Source organism: Gymnoscopelus microlampas (genome assembly GCF_963454915.1).
Source record: "Gymnoscopelus microlampas genome assembly, chromosome: 17".
Taxonomy (NCBI): Eukaryota; Metazoa; Chordata; class Actinopteri; order Myctophiformes; family Myctophidae; genus Gymnoscopelus; species Gymnoscopelus microlampas.
The window spans coordinates 5,329,292-5,350,104 of NC_139954.1; the positions used below are offsets into that span (position 1 = coordinate 5,329,292).

General features: G+C 43.2%; 1 protein-coding gene across 1 annotated transcript in view; it reads left to right on the forward strand.

Annotated features, from left to right (window-relative positions):
* Positions 1-20,813, forward strand: part of epha3 (eph receptor A3) — a 225,193-nt gene that overhangs the window by 46,377 nt on the left and 158,003 nt on the right. Inside the window, exons 3-4 of the mRNA XM_084083917.1 lie at positions 6,695-6,954; positions 7,621-8,027. Coding sequence (XP_083940043.1) covers positions 6,695-6,954; positions 7,621-8,027 — 667 coding nt within the window. The remainder of the gene's footprint in view (positions 1-6,694; positions 6,955-7,620; positions 8,028-20,813) is intronic.

Below are 20,813 nucleotides of genomic sequence, written 5' to 3' on the forward strand. Positions count from 1 at the left end.
CTTTCACAATCATCTCCCATGCTGGTGTAAAGGCAGCTGACAGCACATAGCTCCATGCTCCACTGGTTTCTATTTACTGGGACATCACACACTGTCTGACACAAAGCACAGACACACACACACACACACACACACACACACACACACACACACACACACACACACACACACACACACACACACACACACACACACACACACACACTCACTGTCTGACAAAACGCAGCACAACTCATCTATTTCATTGTGAAAAAAGCACCAAAACACTCAAATATTTCCCACCCGATTTTAATTAGTTTTCACCTTGAGACGTGTTTGCATACTTGAGAGTCTACAACATGTACTTGTTGATGGTAACCATCATCAACCTTGCAGTTGAAAAGATGCCATGAAAATGCCTTTAAAATAAAATAAAGTGTGTCTTGCCTCTTCTCTTGAATAGTCTTCACTTGAATACACAACACAAACATGATTGTACCTCGCTGGCTTGTGGCAATGTTTTTTGTCCTCTGTGTGTTAGAGGCTATTACTTAAAGGTAGGGTAAGTGATTTTCTTTGGTTAAAATAAGTGTTAAATAGCTCTATATTCTGATAGTACTCATTGCTATAGAGTGTTTGTTCAGTAAAAGGAGTCTCCTTGTCTCTCCAGCTCTTCATAAAACAGAAAATTCATTTTCGTTTCAGTTTCAGTTTCATTTCCAATTTTATCCAATCAGGATAGAGAACTCAATCAGGATACAGATTAAACAAGTGAAATTGGAAGTGATGACACTAAGAAATGAGCAGACAAAATTGGAACTGGAACACTATAAAAATGAAGCTTAAAAATGGGTACTTTCACCTGATTGGCTGAGATTTTGACACCTACCGGAAAATGTATTCTCTGTTTATTAAAGAGCTGGAGAGACGGGGCGACTCCTGTTACTGAACAAACACTCTATGATTACTATCAGAATATAGTGCTTTAACCTTTTAACAAAATACTTTTTGTTTTAATCAAAAAATATCACTTACCCTACCTTTAAGTTGTCTTGGCATTGAGCTTGAGGCCTCCATTTCTACTGGCAGTATAGTACAGTATATCTCTTCCTTTCTCTTCTGTATCTGACTAGTGCAATATTATCTGCTTAGTGGAGGTCAGTTATCATGATGGGATGTACTCGCCTAATCTTAACTGGGGACCAAGGGGCCAGCCTGACATATTTACAATGAGGCCGATACGGAAGAGAGACAGTTCATATGAATGGCTTGTATGGCGCTGTTTTACCCCTGCGGGTGTCAGAAAGAATATTCTCTCATTGTAAGCGGATGGGTTTTTGACAAACTTTAGACTAGTCGCTAGTTTAAAGTCTCCTTTCAATCATCATGATATGCGTTTTGCTTCTTATGGTCCCATTTATTCTAAAATTGACAATAAAGTAGGCTATGCTCCAGGAGGGGTTTGATTGACAACCTACACAACCAGTAGCATTCATTCCCCGCCCCCGCTCTTGATTGACAAGCTACCCAAGTAACCCAACCAATAGCATTCTTTGGGGATTGTTTTCCGGTGCCCTGGTCACATGTCTGGTGTCCCGCCCCCGCTTTGGTCACATGTCTGGTCTCAAGCAATAGCGTTTGACTTCCGCCGTGCCCAATGGTATATATTAAAGATGGCGGATTGCACGTTCCTGAACAATCGGCTTCATTTACGGTCTGTAGAAACCAATGGGTGACGTCACCCTTCCCTTCGTCCATATTTTTTACGGTCTATGCTCTGGACCAGCTTGAACCCCAGTGTCTCCTCATCCGCCACTGATTGCATTGAGTCTCAGACATGATCCATCGCTACAATAAACATGAAGGGCCAGGGTGTCACCCAGTGGTGGAAGAAGTACTCAGATATTTTACTTAAGTAAAAGTAGCAATACCACAATGTAGAAATATTCTGTTACAAGTAAAAGGCCTGTGTTCAAAATGTTACTTGAGTAAAAGTGCAAAAGTATTGGCATCAAAATATACTTAAAGTGCCAAAAGTAAAAGTACAAAAATGTTTGAAAATAGCAGATCTACAAGCTCACAACGCGTCGCGATAGATCGTTTCTATATATATATATATATATATATATATATATATATATATATAAATATACCCTATATATAAAACGGGGCTAAAGTGGTTAATGTATGTCTTATAATATGATAATTAATATCTGCAAAGTAGCTATAGTAACTAAAGTTTTCAAATAATTGTAGTGGAGTAAAAGTACAATATTTGGATCTGAGAGTGGAGTAGAAGTAAAAGTACTGAAAATTGGCAATACTCCAGCAAAATAAAAGTACCTCGAACTTGTACTTGAGTAAATGTACTTAGTTACGTTACACCATTGCCAGGGTGTCACCCGGTAGGACGCCCGCCAGGATGTCAAACTCTTTAGTGTCACCATCTTGGGTTTGAACCTTGGCTGGAGTCTGGCTGTGGCTTGTCTCTATCATCTGAACCATCTTCTCAGGAACTCCCCGGTATTAGCCTCGCGTAGCCAGACAATATCACACGACACACTGCGTGGATATTAGTCTGGTCCCTATCAACGGTAGATTTTCTTCCAAGGGGCGGTTACAAAAAGATCCAAACGGACTCTATTGGTTAGACCTAAACCAATCAGAGCAGTGCTTCCTTGAACGAACCAATCAGAGCAGTGCTTCCTTGTACGTCATTGCTCCAAATAAGGTGATAAGCCCGCCCACATTTGGATACTGGGCCCTGGTTGGCTCCGCACAACTGCGGAGGGAGAGAATTGAAATCTCTATGGAGGGGGGCCAGACCTAATCTGCCGAGGGCTAAAGTGCATGCAATTTTGCAAAGGCAGATTCGTCTGGAACCAGGCTACCCCGGTATAGTTGTCTGTCTTGGTGAGGTCGCCTGACTTTGGTACTGATGTTTTCTGGCAAATTTCCCCCCCAGAAAAGAGATGCTGGGGTTCAAGTGGTGTGTGTGTGTGTGTGTGTGTGTGTGTGTGTGTGTGTGTGTGTGTGTGTGTGTGTGTGTGTGTGTGTGTGTGTGTGTGTGTGTGTGTGTGTGTGTGTGTGTGTGTGTGTGTGTGTGTGTGTGTGTGTGTGTGATCAGTGATGGATGAACTGATGGGAAACACATCCTGACCCAAAGACTAAACATAGGAAGACTCTCTCTCACCCCCTTCCTCTCTCACGCTCCCTTCATCTTTCTCTCCTGTCCTCTGGCCATCTCTCTTTTTCTCTCTTACACCCCTCTCTCTCTCTGTCACCCTCACCCTCTCTCTCCCTCTCTCTCTCTCTCTCTCTCTCTCTCTCTCTCTCTCTCTCTCTCTCTCTCTCTCACCCTCTGCGTTTCTCTCTCCTGTTTCTCTGTCTCTGTGGAGAGTGTTTCATTAAACTTGCTCTGAGCTTTTAGTCTGTCTCTCAATGTCGCTTGCACACGCATGCTGCATTTAACGTAATAGCGAAGCCAGACTTTTAGCGCATCATTCATTTCTCTCGGTATAAAACACCTGCCGAATCTCACCAGCTCACTTGAAACACTTCACTGTGTGTGTGTGTGTGTGTGTGTGTGTGTGTGTGTGTGTGTGTGTGTGTGTGAACTGAGTGATAATTCAAGGTTCCACTTATCCATACCTCTCTCTCTCTCTCTCTCTCTCTCTCTCTCTCTCTCTCTCTCTCTCTCTCTCTCTCTCTCTCTCTCTCTCTCTCTCTCTCTCTCGCGCTCTCTCTCTGAAGAGGGAATTACTAATTCGGACAAACATCCATTCAGAATTGTAACAAGGGGACGGAAAAGGAAAAGGAAAAAAAAAGAAAAACTTCCCCAATCCATTGCGTCCCATTGGTTGTAATGAGTGTCACTCAGGCCCACAATGAGCGCAGTGTTGCAGGTATTTCCTCGTTCATCCTGGGCTCCTGGTTCTGGCTTCTGATTGGACCCTGGAGGGCGCAGCTAAAAGGCACAATGATCAATTAAACGTATCCCGCCGTGCTGAAATCAAAGGACTGACCTCTCTCTTTCTCCCTCCTCTCCCTCTCTCTCTCTCTCTCTCTCTCTCTCTCTCTTAAACTCATGCTTGCTTTCTCGCTTCCCAGCTGAATTTGTTTTCAACTGAATTTGTTAATTAGTGTGAAAATACGCTTTAGTTGCTGCTAGCTTAAGTCTACCCGTGCACAGTAAAAAATTTTAGCGTTAAAGGTTGTGCAAATAAAAATGTAGTCATTGCTACGGTGTAGTGTGTGTTCAGTAACAGCGTTAAACAGCTCTATATTGTGACAGTATTTTACTGTGTAGATAAAAGAAAAAGGGTGAGAAGTCTACGCTATGATCTTGTAAATATTACGCTAATTATGCCATCAATTCCGAGGTCTTTGGGGGTGTAATGGGGGGGGTTATTTTTCCATGAGAGATATTTTTTCACACACAGCGTCTTCGTCTGATTTCCCACATCGAGTGTTTATTAAATCGTTTGCTGTCGGGCAGAAAGCTTGCATCTCCGATATTATTATTATTATATATATATTTTTTTATTAATGCCCTGCTTCATCGTTAGAGCGTTGCACGCAAGTTGTGAAAATAGACGATCTACAAGCTCACAACGCGTCACATCGTGACGCGTCGTGAGCTGGTAGATCGTCTATTTTCACTATTCTAAAAATGTACGAAAATAAAATAAGTGAAAAGGGAAGGGTTTTGGACATACGTGGTTTCTATCCGACAGTGACGGTATGTTTAGTATGTTTAGTATGCAGCTCCAGTAGACTGTGTCTAAATAATTAAACTGTGATGCTTAACGGCTTGAACACAAGTTCATGGCTTTCTTTCTTTTTTCTTTCTTTTTTCTTCTAGCTTTCTCACAATCCTTCCGTCTCCTTTTCCCCCTCCCCTTTTCTCCCATCCCTCGCTCCATTCATCCCTCCCTCTCTCCCTCTATCCCCCTTGTCTTTTTCCACCTCTCACACACCTCCCTCCATCTTTCCTCTTCACTTTCCTCTCCTCCTCCTCCCCATCTCCCTGCCTTTCTCTCGTTCCTTTCGTCCCGTCCTCTCCCTCTTTCTCTCCTTTGTTTTCCTCTCTTCCTTTCCCTGTCTGTTCCGTCTCCCCCATCCCTCCGTCCCCCCCCCCCCCTCTAATTTCATTTTATCCTCTCACATGTCCCTCTTTCTCCCACCCCTCTTTCTGTCTTTCTTTCTTTCTTTCTTCCTTTCTTTAGCTACAAGCTCACAACGCGTGGCATCGTGGCACATGATTGTGAGCTATTGTATACAGACAAACATTTAGACTAAGGACATTTCTCTATGGCTTCAGTTTGTTTTGTCTAGTTTGGTAAACACACAATACAGCTTCAGTTATTTATCGTTGTCTGGTAAAGCCTCGCCTTTTTATTTTTTATGTCCGTAATTTTATTCTAGTTTTCGTGATTTCATTATTTTTTAGTTAACCAGTGGTGTAAAGCAAGTATGTGATGAAGGACTCCTTTCTATTAGCTATGTGGGTCAGTTTGACTTTATGTGTATTGTATCACTTGATTGCCTAGAGACTGTAGAGAGAGGGACTGGCTTTACAGGGCCAGGTGTGTTCAATTTAGTGAAGCCCAGGTGTGTTGATTAGTGGGGCTTTAGTTTGTCAGCTCAGTGTGTTTGCAGCTTTTGAGGAGTGAAGAGCTTCTTTCTGTTCCACATATTATTCCCTGTTTTTTATTGTGTTTTGGACTGTACCATCGAAGATAATTATTGTTTTATTATTTGCTATTCGGGACTGTGTTTTTGGACAGTCTTCTGTAACCCAGTTTTATAATAAACACCCTCAAAGAGAAGAAGAAGGCTCTCTGCATTTTTACCAATGCACGGCACCACAGTGGTCACAACTTCCCAACCAGCAAGATGAACTATCCTACATTACAAGTACATTTACTCAAGTACTGTACTTAAGCACACTTATGAGGTACTTTTACTTTACTGGAGCATTTCCAATTTCCAGTACTTTTACTTCTACTCCACTACATCTCAGAGGCATATATATTGTACTTTTACTCCACTGCAATTATTTGAAAACTTTAGTTAGCAGTTACTTTGTAGATTTTGATCATTATTACAAAACATACATTAACCACTTCAACCCACATTTCGGCCATTTGAAAATAGCCGATCTACAAGCTCACAACGTGTCGCGACGCGACACGTTGTGAGCTTGTAGATCTGCTATTTTCAAAAGATATTTTTTTAAATGTTATACATCTGAAAACTTGTGAAAAGGGACATTCTGCATCATGAGTACTTTCTACTTCTGGTACCTTAAGTATATTTTGATACAAATACTTTTGTACTTTTACTCAAGTCAATTTGTAATTCCGGACTTTTACTTGTAACGGAGCATTTCTACGTTGCAGTAGTGGTACTTTTACTTAACCCATTAAGACCCGGAACGCATCTGTGTCACTTTAAGATTTCTTTGGCTATTCAAAAATAGCAGATATACAAGCTCATAGCGCGGCACCGAGTGCCGCACTATGAGCTTGTAGATCTGCTATTTTTGAAAAATCCTGAAAAAAAAGTTTTTAGATTTTTTTCAAAAAACGTAGGAAAAAAAAAATCAACAATCGCCTCAGGTCTTAATGGGTTAAGTAAAAAATGTGATTATTTTTTCCACCACTGTAACTAGAATAACCCCATCTCACTCTCTCTCCTTGTCTCTTCTCAGTGGGAGGAGATCAGTGGCGTGGACGAGCACTACACGCCCATCCGCACCTTCCAGGTGTGCAACGTGATGGAGTACAGCCAGAACAACTGGCTGAGGACCAACTGGATCCCGCGGCGCTCGGCCCAGAAGGTCTACGTGGAGCTGAAGTTCACGCTGAGGGACTGCAACTCCATCCCGCTGGTGCTGGGCACCTGCAAGGAGACCTTCAACCTGCTCTACCAGGAGAGCGACGAGGACCCCGGAGACCAGGGCCACTTCAGGCACGGTTATTATTGTGACAGTTTATGAGGTTTTTAATGATCTCTGGCCCCCAGACGGCCGGACGGACGGACGGACGGACGGCCACAGGCCCGGCGATCATGTTATGCGATTTACAGTGGTGGAAATTAACTAAGTAGATTTACTCGAGTACTGTACTTTTTTTGGTATTTTTTACTTTACTTGAGTACGTCGAATTTTCAGTACACTTTTACTTCTATACTCCACTACATCTCAGAGGCAAATATTGTACTTTTCCTCCACTACAATTTGAAGACTTTAGTTAGTTACTTTGTAGATTTTGATTATTATTACAAAACATACTAACCACTTCAGCCCTATTGGCCATTTGAAAATAGCAGATCTGCAAGCTCACACTACGTCGCCATTGTGAGCTTGTAGATCTGCTATTTTCAAAAAAACGTTTATACACTTTGAACTTGTGAAATGGGACATTCTGCACAATGAGTACTTTTACTTTTGGTACTTTGAGTACATTTTGATACCAATACTTTTGCACTTTTACTCAAGTCCATTTTGATTACCTTACTTTCACTTGCAACAGAGTATTTCTACACTGCAGCATTAATACTTTTACTTAAGTAAACAATATGAGTATACTTTTCCCACCACTGGAGTTAACACGTAACAACCTTTTTTCCCCGCAGGGAGCACCAGTTCTCCAAGATCGACACCATCGCGGCCGACGAGAGCTTCACCCAGATGGACCTGGGCGACCGCATCCTCAAGCTGAACACGGAGGTGCGCGAGGTGGGCCCCATGAGCCGCAAGGGCTTCTACCTGGCCTTCCAGGACGTGGGGGCGTGCGTGGCGCTGGTGTCGGTGCGCGTCTACTTCAAGAAGTGCCCGCGCACCGTGCGCAACCTGGCCTCCTTCCCCGACACCGTACCCACGGACTCGCAGTCCCTGGTGGAGGTGAAGGGCTCGTGCGTCAACCACTCCCGGGAGGAGGAGGCGCCGCGCATGTACTGCAGCACGGAGGGCGAGTGGCTGGTGCCCATCGGGAAGTGCCTGTGCGAGCCGGGCTACGAGGACCGCGGCAGCGCCTGTCAAAGTAAGAGACCGGTATTCGTTGTGTTTTTTTGTGGATTCACTCGCCCGGCCCCGGGGGTTTGATTTGCTTTGTCTTCTATGTGGCTCAGAGCCTATATGCAGGGGTGCACATAACTGGTGCGCAGGTGCGCATGCGCACCCAAAATAAAAAATGAGCACCACATCAGACGACGCGAGGCGCTTTTGCGCACCAACAGCTCCCCGTTGACAAAACTGTCCGGTGGGCACCGTGCTGACGGGACCATTTATTTCTTGCGCACCAAGTCACATCTCCAGGTGCGCTTCTGAGCACCAGACCTAAAAAGTTATGTGCACCCCTGCCTATATGCCCCGAAGACCATGAAGTCTAATATCTCTTCTGGCCAAGAGGGGGATTTTCCTTTAGCCCATTAAGACCTGAGGCGATTCTTAAAAATGTTTTTTGAAAATAATCCCAAAAAAAAAAATGTTTCAAGATTTTTCAAAAATAGCAGATCTACAAGCTCATGGCGCGGCACTCGGTGCCGCGCTATGAGCTTGTAGATCTGCTATTTTTGAATAGCCCAAAGAAATCTAAAGTGACACAGATGCGTTCCAGGTCTTAATGGGTTAGGCTAGTGGATAAGATGTTTGACTTTATTGTACATATCCGGGTTTGATTTGCCGTGTTCTTTGTGGCTCTTGAGCCAGTGGTGGAAAAAGTACTCCCATTTTTCACGTAAGTTAAAGTCTCAACACTGCAATGTAGAAATACTACTCCGTTACAAGTACGGAATTCAAAATGTACTTGAGTAAAAGCACAAAAGCGTTGTCATCAAAATGTACTTAAAGTACCAAAAGTAAAAGTACTCATTATGCAGAATGTCCCATTTCAAGTTTTCAAATGTATAAGCATCTTTTGAAAATAGCAGATTCACCTTTGGGCTAGTGGATAAGATGTTTGACTTAAGTGTCCCTTAACCGAGCAGGGGACCCCCGGTTCGATTCCCGGGTGTTACAATGGTGCCGTGCCACTGCGGGGGAAGGTCAACGTGGGGTGAGTGTAGCAGGAGTGGCTCAAAAACCTCTGCCTGAAGACCAAACAGCCCCCCGGCACAAGAGTGGGGACACCCCTTTAGCCTAGTGGATAAGATGTTTGGCTTTAGTGTCCCTTTCTGCGTGGGAGACCTCGGTTCGAATCCCAGGCGTTGAATCTGTTTGGTTGTTACTCTTTGATACTCCTTCTGACGTCTGAACTTTGGAAAACCTGTGTGTGTGTGTGTGTGTGTGTGTGTGTGTGTGTGCTCGTGCATACAAAACATGTGTTTTGCAGTCGCATCAGTGTCTTTTACTATAGTGTTGGCGGATGTGTGCATGCTTCCATATGTTTGGCTGTGTGTGTGTGTGTGTGTGTGTCCTGTGTCACTTCATCAACTGGCCTACTGAGGAGGTATTTGGGAAGTGTGGTGGTCAGGATGGGGTTAATGGGGTGAGAGGTCAACGAGAGGAGAGGAGAGTTGGGGGGGGGGGGGGGGGGGGGGGGGGGTTGATGGAGTGTTTGGGACCAGGGTGTTGGTGTTGGTGAAGTTGGACCTCTCTCTGTGTGTCTGTATGCCCGAGGGACATCGTGCTCGTAGCAATCGTAACCAAATGTGAAACTGGCCTCACTCACACACTTTCTGTCTTCAAACAAACGCAAAACCTCTTCTCGTCCTGTCTGTCTGTCTGTCTGTCTGTCTGTCTGTCTCTCTGTCTGTCTGTCTGTCTGTCTGTCTGTCTGTCTGTCCGCCCTCCTGTCTTTCTGAACATCTGTTACATCGTGTCACTTTGTGTCGGGTGGAAACCGTGCATGTCCAAAACTGTTACCTTTCAAGCAATGGGGGGAAAAAATAACCTGTGATCCAATGGATCCAATGTAGTTATTATTTAGTCACAATCTCTTGTTTAGTATACTTTCCATTGGTTCAATATTTATAAAACCCACAGCCACACTTAACCACTTTCACTTTCACTTGAAAAATATTTTGAGCATTTGCCAAAATAGCAGATCGACAAGCTCACAAACAAGGTTTCAAATAATCGTAGTGGAGTAAAAGTACAATATTTGCCTCTGAGATGTAGTGGAGTAGAACTAAAAGTATAGACAATTGGAAATACTCCAGTAAAGTAAAAGTACCTCAACATTTTACCTAAGTACAGTACTTGAGTAAATGTACTTAGTTACTTTACACCACTGTGTATAAGCCCTTTCACTCTGTCTGTCGCTTACGCTCGTACTTAATTAGCAGATCGCTCTGTCTCTCTCCTCTGCTCTCCTGGGCCATGCCCCGGTGTTAATTAAAGATCAAAGACAGTCACTCCCAGGTCCTGACCCCTGCCGCCAGGGGCCCTGCAGGGAAACCCCTCTGTCCCTGGGGGGGGGGCCCCCCACAACCCCCAGCCCGGGGGGGCCAGGGGCCCGGCCCCCGGCCCGTCTCACCACCCTCCAGACAGCGGAGAGACAGGAGGGAGTGACTCTGCCACAGCTGTTGGGTTGAAGAGTTTGTACAGCTCCTAGAATATAATATTCAAAATGCCTTCACCAGCGGCTCTCAGAATGAGCTGCTGGTATTTGGGGGGGGGGGATTACTCCTCAGGTTTAGAAAGGGTTTCATGAGGCTGAGGAATGTCGAAAAACATATTGTCGATGTCGGTTGGAACGGTTACTTTGCACGATTAAAATTCCAAAAATGGCAAAAAATGCCGATCTACAAGCTCAAAACGCATCTCAATGCTACATGTTTCGAGCTCAAAGATCTGTTATTTTTGCTACTTTTGTGTGACACTGTAGTATAACTAAGATAATAATTAATAATTAATTTAGTTTTTTTTTGACCGACAACATGGATATTCAAACAGCGGTGGTGGGAGAGTAACTATAAGTACATTGACTCAAGCTCACACCACGTCGTAATGTGACATGTTGTGAACTCATAGATCGGCTATTCTCGGTGAGAGACACCGTCACCCACGACAAAGTATAATTCGGGCCATCGGTGTCCGAAACAAATGTATAAATCTGATTTAAAAATCATCCAGGACCGTGGGTTCTAATCTGAGTCACGGAAATCGGTTCCCATGTGGATTCAAGGTGTTCAGACGTGATAAGAAACCAATCTGATTCCAATCTGGATGGGACAGAAATGAAAATGTGAACACAAAGACACATAGGCAACCAGGGGGGCGTCCATGATGTGACCCCTACCCTCCCTCTGTCTCGGGGAGGGGGGGGGGGCTTTGTGTGAATGTTTCTATGTATTTGACAATCTCTTATTAGTTTCAGAGAGGGACTAATGGACTCTAATAAGGTCTTATGTTACCCCGGAGTGGGACAGCTGCACCAACAGCCACCGCCTACCCCCCCCCCCCCCACCCCCCTACCCTTACCCTATAGCACCTCATCCCAGCAGTCATAGGGCCCCAGCGTGCACCTCGTTCTCCAGGCCCCCCCCTAAGACCATAGGGCCCCAGCGCGCACCTCGTTCTCCAGGCCCCCCCTAAGACCATAGGGCCCCAACGCGCACCTCGTTCTCCAGGCCCCCCCCCTGAGACCTGAGGCTGATTCTACAAATGCCTTCTAAATCAGTTGTGTTCACACTTTTCAAGACCTTTCAATTTTTTTTAAATAATTGCAGATCTCGCAGCACATATCGTCCTTTTCTTGCACTATTATGCCTGAACGGCACCTACTGTACCTTATCTGCTGTATATAGAATATACTGTGAAGTTGTTTTTACACAACGATACTGTAGGTCAGGGGTTCCCAAAGTTGGGGTCAGTTGCGGGACACTGACAGTGGGGTCGCGAAATTATTTTCACGACCCCCCCAAAAACAAAAACTTTTTAATTCAACAGAATGGATGAAATACTTATTACAAATAGTACATTTTACCATTTTAATACATTGCAAATGCGCACCGAATGTGCAAGTTTATATGCATAAATTATCGCCAGAGTTAGGTGGGGTCGCGAGTCAATGGCCGCATTATTTTGGGGTCGCGGGCTGAAAAGTTTGGGAACCCATGCTGTAGGTAGCAGCTACTGAAGAAACAAATGCTGTTGGAGTTTTTGCTGTTGGAGTTTTTTTTTTCTTTTTATGCACTTTGCACTTGATGATGCTCTTTTTATTCTCTTTTTGCACTCTCTTTTCTTTAAATCTTTGTGCGTTTTCTATCATTATTTTATTGTTGTTATTACCTATGCTGCTGCGTTGTCTGAAGGAAGCCAAACCAAAATAAGTTTGACTCTTAAGTACCTGTACACAAAATGTAACCATGAAGTACAACCTTGAACCTTGAGCTTGTATGTCGAGCCGCGTTTTGAGCTTGTTTGATGCTTTTGTGTAGTGTGATCACGTAGGGCTTTAACCCATTAAGAGCTGGAACTGTGTCATTTTTAGATTTGAGCTAAAAAGCATTATTTTACACTTTGGGCTATTCAAAAATAGCAGATATACAAGCTCATAGCGCGGCACCGAGTGCCGCGCTACGAGCTTGTAGATCTGCTATTTTTGAAAATTCGTGAAAATGTGTGCAAATCTTTGAATATATATATTTTTAAAGCAAACATTTTTAACTCAAATCTTTGCTTCTGGGGGGTCCCTGGAACAAAATATTTTTTGATGGGGGTCCGTGGCCAAATACATATAGTTTTGGGGGTCCTTGACATGAAAAAGATTGAGCACCACTGATATAGAAGCATACGCTTTTCAGAAAACTGTTGAGATTTAGGAGACATGTAGAATCGGCTTCAGGTCTCAGTGGGTTAATTTACGAATGAACACAAAAAGTTAAAATATGGAGATGAGACGTTTCTGCCCGACAGCAACAAAATATGGATGGAAGGTTGCGTGTGAGACAGGGTGGGACACACTGCCGCGTGTTTGCTGATGTGTGTGTGTGTGTGTGTGTGTGTGTGTGTGTGTGTGTGTGTTTTGTGTGTTGTTGTTGTTATCGCTGTGTGTTGTGACTCGCATGGCGGTGCAGTGGCTGCACTAAATATTTCATCCGCTGGTTTCCCTGCGAGGACGACATGATGCAACATCCTCCATTTACCTTTCAACCAGAGAGAGAGAGAGAGAGGGAGAGGGAGGGAGAGAGAGACCATGTTGACATAGCGCCCAAAGTGCATTCAAGTGATTTAGCAGAGTGTGTTGTATATGTTATTTATGATGATTATCTTCTTGCATATATCTGTGTGAATGTCTGTGCACATGTATTTCTGTGTGTGTGTGTGTGTGTGTGTGTGTGTGTGTGTGTGTGTGTGTGTGTGTGTGCGTGTGCGTGCGTGTGCATTCGTGCATGTGCGTGGCCGTAAAGAATGGGTGTGAACAGGAGTGTTTATGTCTTTAGTGGTGCTGAGGAAGGTATGTGTGTGTTTGTGTAGCAAGGTACATGAGTTGATGTTTTATGGCTTTAGTTTTGTTTAGGAAGGGGTGCGTGTGTGTGTGTGTGTGTGTGTGTGTGTGTGTGCGTGTGCGTGTGCGTGTGTGTTAATGGATGGTCAATGTGTGTATGACAATGTGTGTATGACAGTGTACAGATGGATAGTTGCTTTTGTGGTGGAAAAAAACATACACTTTTATTCTACTGCTGTTTTTGTTGGTCCTGAATATAAAACGTTGGACATAGTTTGTGTGCAGAAATCATCACCGTCTTTGCAATTGTACATTCTTCCATATTATTCATAATAAGAACAATCTTTATTCATTCACTCAAACCCCTGTATACCTTGTTTAACGTGGGTCCCTCAGGGATCTGTATTCGGTCCCCTCCTTTTTTCCCTCTACACCAAATGTCTTAGCCGACTCTTTGTGAGCGTGTAGATCTGCAGTTTTTTGACGAATGTGGACTCAAGCACATTTTTATCTCAACTTTAGTTGAGTATTTGTATTTTTGGATGACTTTCACTCCACTACTGACATTTCAAAGACAAATATTATACTTTTGACAGAGCAACTGACTTGTAGTTAGGCAATTATTGACCTTTACTTTGGCTGAAGTACTGGGGTTCAGTACTTTGTCCAGCGCTGGCAGTAATGTGAAACATGATGACAGGTGAAGTCAGTAAATGTGCTATGAAGGTATGCCATGGTCATGCATGTATCTCAGCGTTAAGTGTATCATTTTAATCTTCAGGTTCTTCAGTACTACAGGCCATCAGGCAGAAAGGAGTTAAAGCCATTATGTTTCTGCGATCCTATCGCATTATGATGGATGTTGTGCTGAAACAATATGTCACTGACGGGGTGGAAACCTTGTATGTCCAAAACCATTACTTTACAGTAGGGATGCACCGATATAAATTCTTGGCCAATACTGATGTTTAAAATAACAATTTAGCCGATAGCCGCTACGATATTTGTTTATTTAGTTTTTGGTGCTATTATTTCCCCCTTTTGTGCAAGAAAAAACAGGGAAACAAATAAATCTTCATTATAAGAAATAATTGTTCAGAATCTGCAGAAACGTAACATAATTGCCTTGATGTGAGTAACGTTAACGAGTATCAACGAGCGTCAGCTGGACACTGACACACACACACCTCAGCTGTGCTGAACTGAAAGTGAATGGAGTTAGTTTTAAAAAAAGCTCTTGAATATGACATGATAATGTTTACTGTGATTATGGTAAGCTTACAGGTAAAAACCCCTGTAACTTTAACCATTTTCCCTTCAACCAACTCTTTTGCCGATATCGATGTTGACCGGTAACGGTAGGGCTGTCATGATTACAAATTTAAGTTTTAATTTTGTTTCTGTCGTTGAAAATGTATGGAACATTATGAATAAAAATCACATTTCTGTTTGGCTTTTAGCCTTTTGTAAACAAAAGTTGCACAGGGCAGATAGCCTATGACAAATAACACATATTTAATGACTTCATACTTAAAGATAAACATTAATAGTGGAAATAGCAGATCTATAAGCTCAAAACGCGTCGCATCGCGGCGCGTTTCTACCTGGAGGCTGAAACCTTGAGGGTCAAACGTGCCAATAGAGAAACAGCGCTTTAGTGACATAGTAAAAACATACCCTCCCCCTCATTATCTTAACACAACAGGTGTGGGCATGAGGAGGAGGAGGGACTAGGACAGGTGGGTGGTGCTAAGGTGGTGGAGGAGGTGCTAAGGTGAGAACCAGGTATACTTAATGAACTGGAAGCGTGTCCACATAAAAATATAATTTTTAACAATTTCTTTACACTTTTTTGAAAAAAATCTGTATAGCCATAATACCTATGATGATTATGTTTTTTTTGGGGGGGGGATAACTGAAAATCACGGCACCCCGTCTTTAACATGGAATTGATTATGACGATTATGCAAAAATAATGGCGATTATATAAAATAATTGCGATTAGACGATTTGGCAGATATCGTCCGACACCGATATATGGGTCCTTGACATGGAAAAAGTTGGAGAACCACAGGTAGAGAGAGTGAGGTTCCAAAACAGGGCTATCTTCTACCTTGAGCCCGACGACAAAGTAGCTCATTGGAAAACAGGGAAAACACGATATCTCTCACCGGGACAGTGACGAACAGTAACTCATAAGTGGTTTTGGGAGGGGGGAGGGGGGTGAGAGGTAATACAGGAATGTAGCGGACGGGGCGCGGTATGAATGGACGCGTCCGTCATCGCGGCTTACGGCGTGTTGTTGTGTGCCAAGCCTTTTCCACGAGGAGGAGGAGGAGGAGGAGGAGAAAGGCCCTCTGGTCTGATCCCGCTTGGAGCCCAGGCTTTCATCTGTCATTCCAACGGACTGCAGCAGGTGAACCCGCTCCTATCTGCCATCAGTGTGAAATTCCTGCTCGGACCCCTAATTTGATCCTAAAACAGCATAGGGCGGATGTCTCTCCCAAGTGTGTGTGTGTGTGTGTGTGTGTGTGCATGTTACTATACTCATGAGGGCCAAATGTCCCCACAAGTACAGTAGAACTTGAGATTTGGGGCGTATGGCGAGAGCCTCACAAAAATAAATGGTGGTTTTATGGTTAACCCTTGCATTGTGTTAGAAACCTGCTGACACTTTTGGTGTTGGCGGGTCAAATTTGATAATGATAATGATGTTATCTAGCTATAATAGACTAACATTAGAACACACTTCCAAAAACTAAAATACTTCTTCTTCGACTTTAAAAAATGTCAATGTATCTAATATATTTGGTGTTAAGGGTCAAAACTGACCCATGTACCACAGAAGGTAAAAATTCATTTATTTCTCATAAACCCAGACTTTATTTTACTCCTAATAGCAAAAGCAATTTGAGAACAAGTTTCTCTCACTCTCAAGCCTGTAAACATTGAATATTGACAATATGCGGGGAATTGAGCCATACTTCTCTGCGGGGTCATATTTGACCCTTAACTCATTGAGTGCCTGAATTACTGTATTTCTGTCTATTTCTGGCCAGTAAGATTTTTATTTTATTTTTTTTTCACCATTTTTTTTCAAAAAACACGTGAAACACGTGATTGGCACGTTGCGCCATAGCGGTAAAACACGTGAAACCTGTGAATGGCACTCAATGAGTTAACACTTTTTTTTTGTGGAGACCATCAGAATTAATGGAGACCATCAGAATTTCATTTTTGCGTTAAAATAGCTGTTTCTGAGGATATCATGAAGCCTTGTTCCAAAAAAGAAATGTAAAGGGTACTTTTTACCTATTCAAACTTGAAAAACACAATGGAAGGATTAAAACATATTTGACATTTAGGTTTGGTGTTTGAGATTAGAGTTCTGTCTGATTTATACTTGGGTGTCACACACACAGATAATAGAGGATCTACAAGCTTGTAGATCTGCAATTGTTTTGGCTTCAGCGTTTATCCTATATTAAAATTGCCAATACAATGTAAAAAATGGCATTCATGAAAATGCCGTTTTCAAATGTTGAGGTCCTCACAAGTATAGCTGTGTGTGTGTGTGTGTGTGTGTGTGTGTGTGTGTGTGTGTGTGTGTGTGTGTGTGTGTGTGTGTGTGTGTGTGTGTGTGTGTGTGTGTGTGTGTGTGTGTGTGTGTGTGTGTGTGTGTGTGTGTGTGTGTGTGTGTGTGTGTGTGTAGGCAGCTGTCGGGCTGTAGGTCGCTCTGAGACGGGAGGTTTACATTCTTTTCGGATTTATCAAGACACACAATCCACATACTTACCGGCCCCTTAGTGCTTATTACACTCACACACACTCACACACATGTACACATGTGAGTGGATGTGTGGAAATTGGCACTGACACGCACACACGCTCACATGCTCGCTCGCTCGCGCACACACACACACACACACACACACACACACACACACACACACACACACACACACACACACACACACATACACACACACACACTCTGTATGTACACATGCGCACACACACGCGCGCATACCGTACATACACACACATAGAGAGAGAATTCTTTCTCACCGTGTCTGTCTGTTGCCTCTATTTCTCTCTCTGTTTCTGTCTGTCTGTCTGTCTGTCTGTCTGTCTGTCTGTCTGTCTGTCTGTCTGTCTGTCGTACAACAGAGGAAGGTGTTTGTTCCAAAATGCTATACTCGAGCGGACAAATGATCCCTGAGCCCCAACTTTATACTGTTTAACTAGAGGTTTGGGCCACTGCGCGGCCCCTCATATCTAGGTCACACGGCCGATCCCACTGATATGCCCACATATGGAGATATCTGTATCGGTCAGTCCTTGTCCCTTTTGTGCCCATATACGGAGCTGACCGATGTGTTTGCGCCTGATGCCACGCCGACGACGACGCACTGAGGTTAGGCAACACACTCCATATTTCGGTGGAGCTGCATTGGGAACTCCTTATATGGTTATGGCTGAGTCATGGCGTCAGAGGTCCGCCTGCCGGGCGGCTCACCGGTCCTCCCTTAAAGGAGAATTTTGGACTAAGGTTTTCTTACCTTTTCTATGATGTTATGATATCTTAGGATGAATGGTACAGTAGAGAAATGTCTTAACTCCATCCCGGGTCCACCACAGCTTAAACCGTGCGCGGATAGGCCTCGCGTTATTTTCGCATATTTTAATAGCTTTTTTTTTTCTTCTTTTTTTAGATCTGACGTTCATAGTGACAGAACCCTGTCAAAGAAAACAAAACAGAAGTCGCGCTAGATGAGATTGAAATCTCGAGATTGAAATCTCGTCTAGCGGACTTAGGTTTTCTTTTTTTTTTGGTTGCATAGTGTTCTGGATAGACCTGGAACGCATCTGTGTCACTTTAGATTTCTTTGGCTATTCAAAAATAGCTGTTTTTGAAAAATCCTGAAACATCCATGAAATATTTTTATTTTTTTCAAAAAACTGTTAGGATTTAGAAAACATTTTTAAGAATCGCTCCAGGTCTTAATGGGTTAAGACACTTTTAATATATAAGGATGGCCATTGAATGTAGTATAGGGTTTCTCAAAGTGGGTGCCGTGACGCAGGTCCAGGGGCGCAGCAGAAGCCTTTGATAATATTTGAAATTGATCAATATCACTTCAGTTTAACCCCTTAGACCCTCTGTACTTAGTGAAACGGACCTGAGTGGCACTGTACTTGGTGTGTTCTTTTTCAATCTACACCAGATCTCTTCGCCAAAAATAGCAGATTTACAAGCTCACAACGTGTCATATAAAATATAAGCCAGGGACCCCCATAAAAAGATTTTTACGGCTCTAGCAGTGATTCTCAATTGTAATTATAAGCCCCCCACTCAGAGTTACAGACCCTTAAGGGTCCATTTGGTTCCTAACTAATTATCCATCATTTATCATCGGATCCAACTTTGGAAAACCAATGATTTACAGGGCCTTGAGACAAAGAGTTTTGAGAGCCACTGGTCCATATTCTTGGCATGTCATAGGCATATTGCATATACATATACATACAGTACAGAACATATACATATACAGTATATATATACATTTAATATCCTACAGCAGTTCACTCCTTTCAAGGCAAACTTAATGTAAACTCTATTTTGTGTTAGCGTGTCACATAAGCTCTGTGACATAGTGAATGATGGAGTGTACTGTATGCACGCGCGCGTGTGTGTGTGTGTGTGTGTGTGTGTGTGTGTGTGTGTGTGTGTGTGTGTGTGTGTGTGTGTGTGTGTGTGTGTGTGTGTGTGTGTGTGTGTGTGTGTGTGTGTGTGTGTGTGTGTGTGTGTGTGTGTGTGTGTGTGTGTGTGTGTATGCGCACGCACATATGTGCACGTGTGTGCGCGAGCAGCAGTTAAATCACTTTGGCCGTAGAGTGCGGAGCGATATAAAGCGCTGAGCATGTCAGAGTCACGCATAGAAGAGCTTTGAACCCACAGCCAAGACCATGAGCCACTGGGACGGAGGGAGGGAGGGAGGAAAGGATGGAGGAAGGGAGGGAGGGAAATAGGGAGGAAGGAAGGACGGACAAAGTGCACAGCATCATTTCTGTGCAGACTGAGACAGTATAGGTCAGTGGTTTTCATGTCAAAGACCCCCAAATTGATTCGGCTGCATTAAATGTATTCACTTTTTTTTTTCACAAGTCTTCGTTTTTTTTTTCTCGATTAGCAGATCTACAAGCTCGCGACGCGTCGTGAGCTTGTAGATCTGCTAATCGAGGAAAAAAGGTTCGAAGACTTGTGAAACATTTTGACTACATTACTGCAGTCGATTTTTTTAATAGTCTTTTGGGCAAGTCTTTTGGTACATTAAGTAGCCTACTGTATATGTTGATACTTTTTTTTTACTGTTTTTCTCAAGTCAAATTTTGCATATGGACTTTAACTTGTATTTCTACATTCTGTTTTTGCTACTTCTACTTTAATATAAAGATTTTACTTTACTGGAATATTTCCATTTTTCAATACTTTTACCTCTACTCCACTACATCTCAGAGGCAAATATTGTTCCTTTTACTTTTGAAAACTTGAGTTATTTATATAGTAGACTTTGATTATTATTACAAAACAAACATTAATCACTTATATATACTGCGGGCTATTTGAAAATAGCAGATCTACAAGCTCTGCTTGTAGATCTCCCTGAGTGTACATGTATCAAATGCCATGGCTGTGTGAATTTCAAGGCGTCATGAGAAAACAGCAGTTTTTTTGCTGTGGTGTGTTTTTCCTTCTGAGCTGTGTGTGGATTCCCACTGTGTCGCTCCGCCGTGGGAGGAAGACATTGTTTGTTTGTGTTGGTCACTACATGACTGCTAGACTAACCACAACATTCATCTTACTGCCACGCACACATGCACACACACACACACACACACACACACACACACACTTGCGCGCCTCTCTCTAACTCGCAACGACAGAATTTCTGACCCAGTAACAGAGCTGTTCGGCGGCTAATGTTTCCCCCAACTCCCTTCCAGTCGGGTGTGTGTGTGTGTGTGTGTGTGTGTGTGTGTGTGTGTGTGTGTGTGTGTGTGTGTGTGTGTGTGTGTGTGTGTGTGTGTGTGTGTGTGTGTGTGTGTGTGTGTGTGTGTGTGTGTGTGTGTGTGTGTGTGTGTGTGGTATTAGTGGACAGTACAATGTACCAATAGTACTGCTGCGTTGCATCAATCTCAGCTGTGTTGCAAAGGGGAACAGAGCAGACATGATTACAGCAGAGGAGACTTAACAGATACACGGAGAGAACACAGAAAATGATTTCCTGGACCCCTTCATGAACCTGCAGCCTCCAGGAGTGCAAAACGTTTAATCCCTATCCGAGTGGATCAGATTTGAATTTTGTGTAGCTCAAAAAAAGAAAGGGAAAAAAAGGGTTTTGATCAGTTATGTATATTTCTAATCTGTGA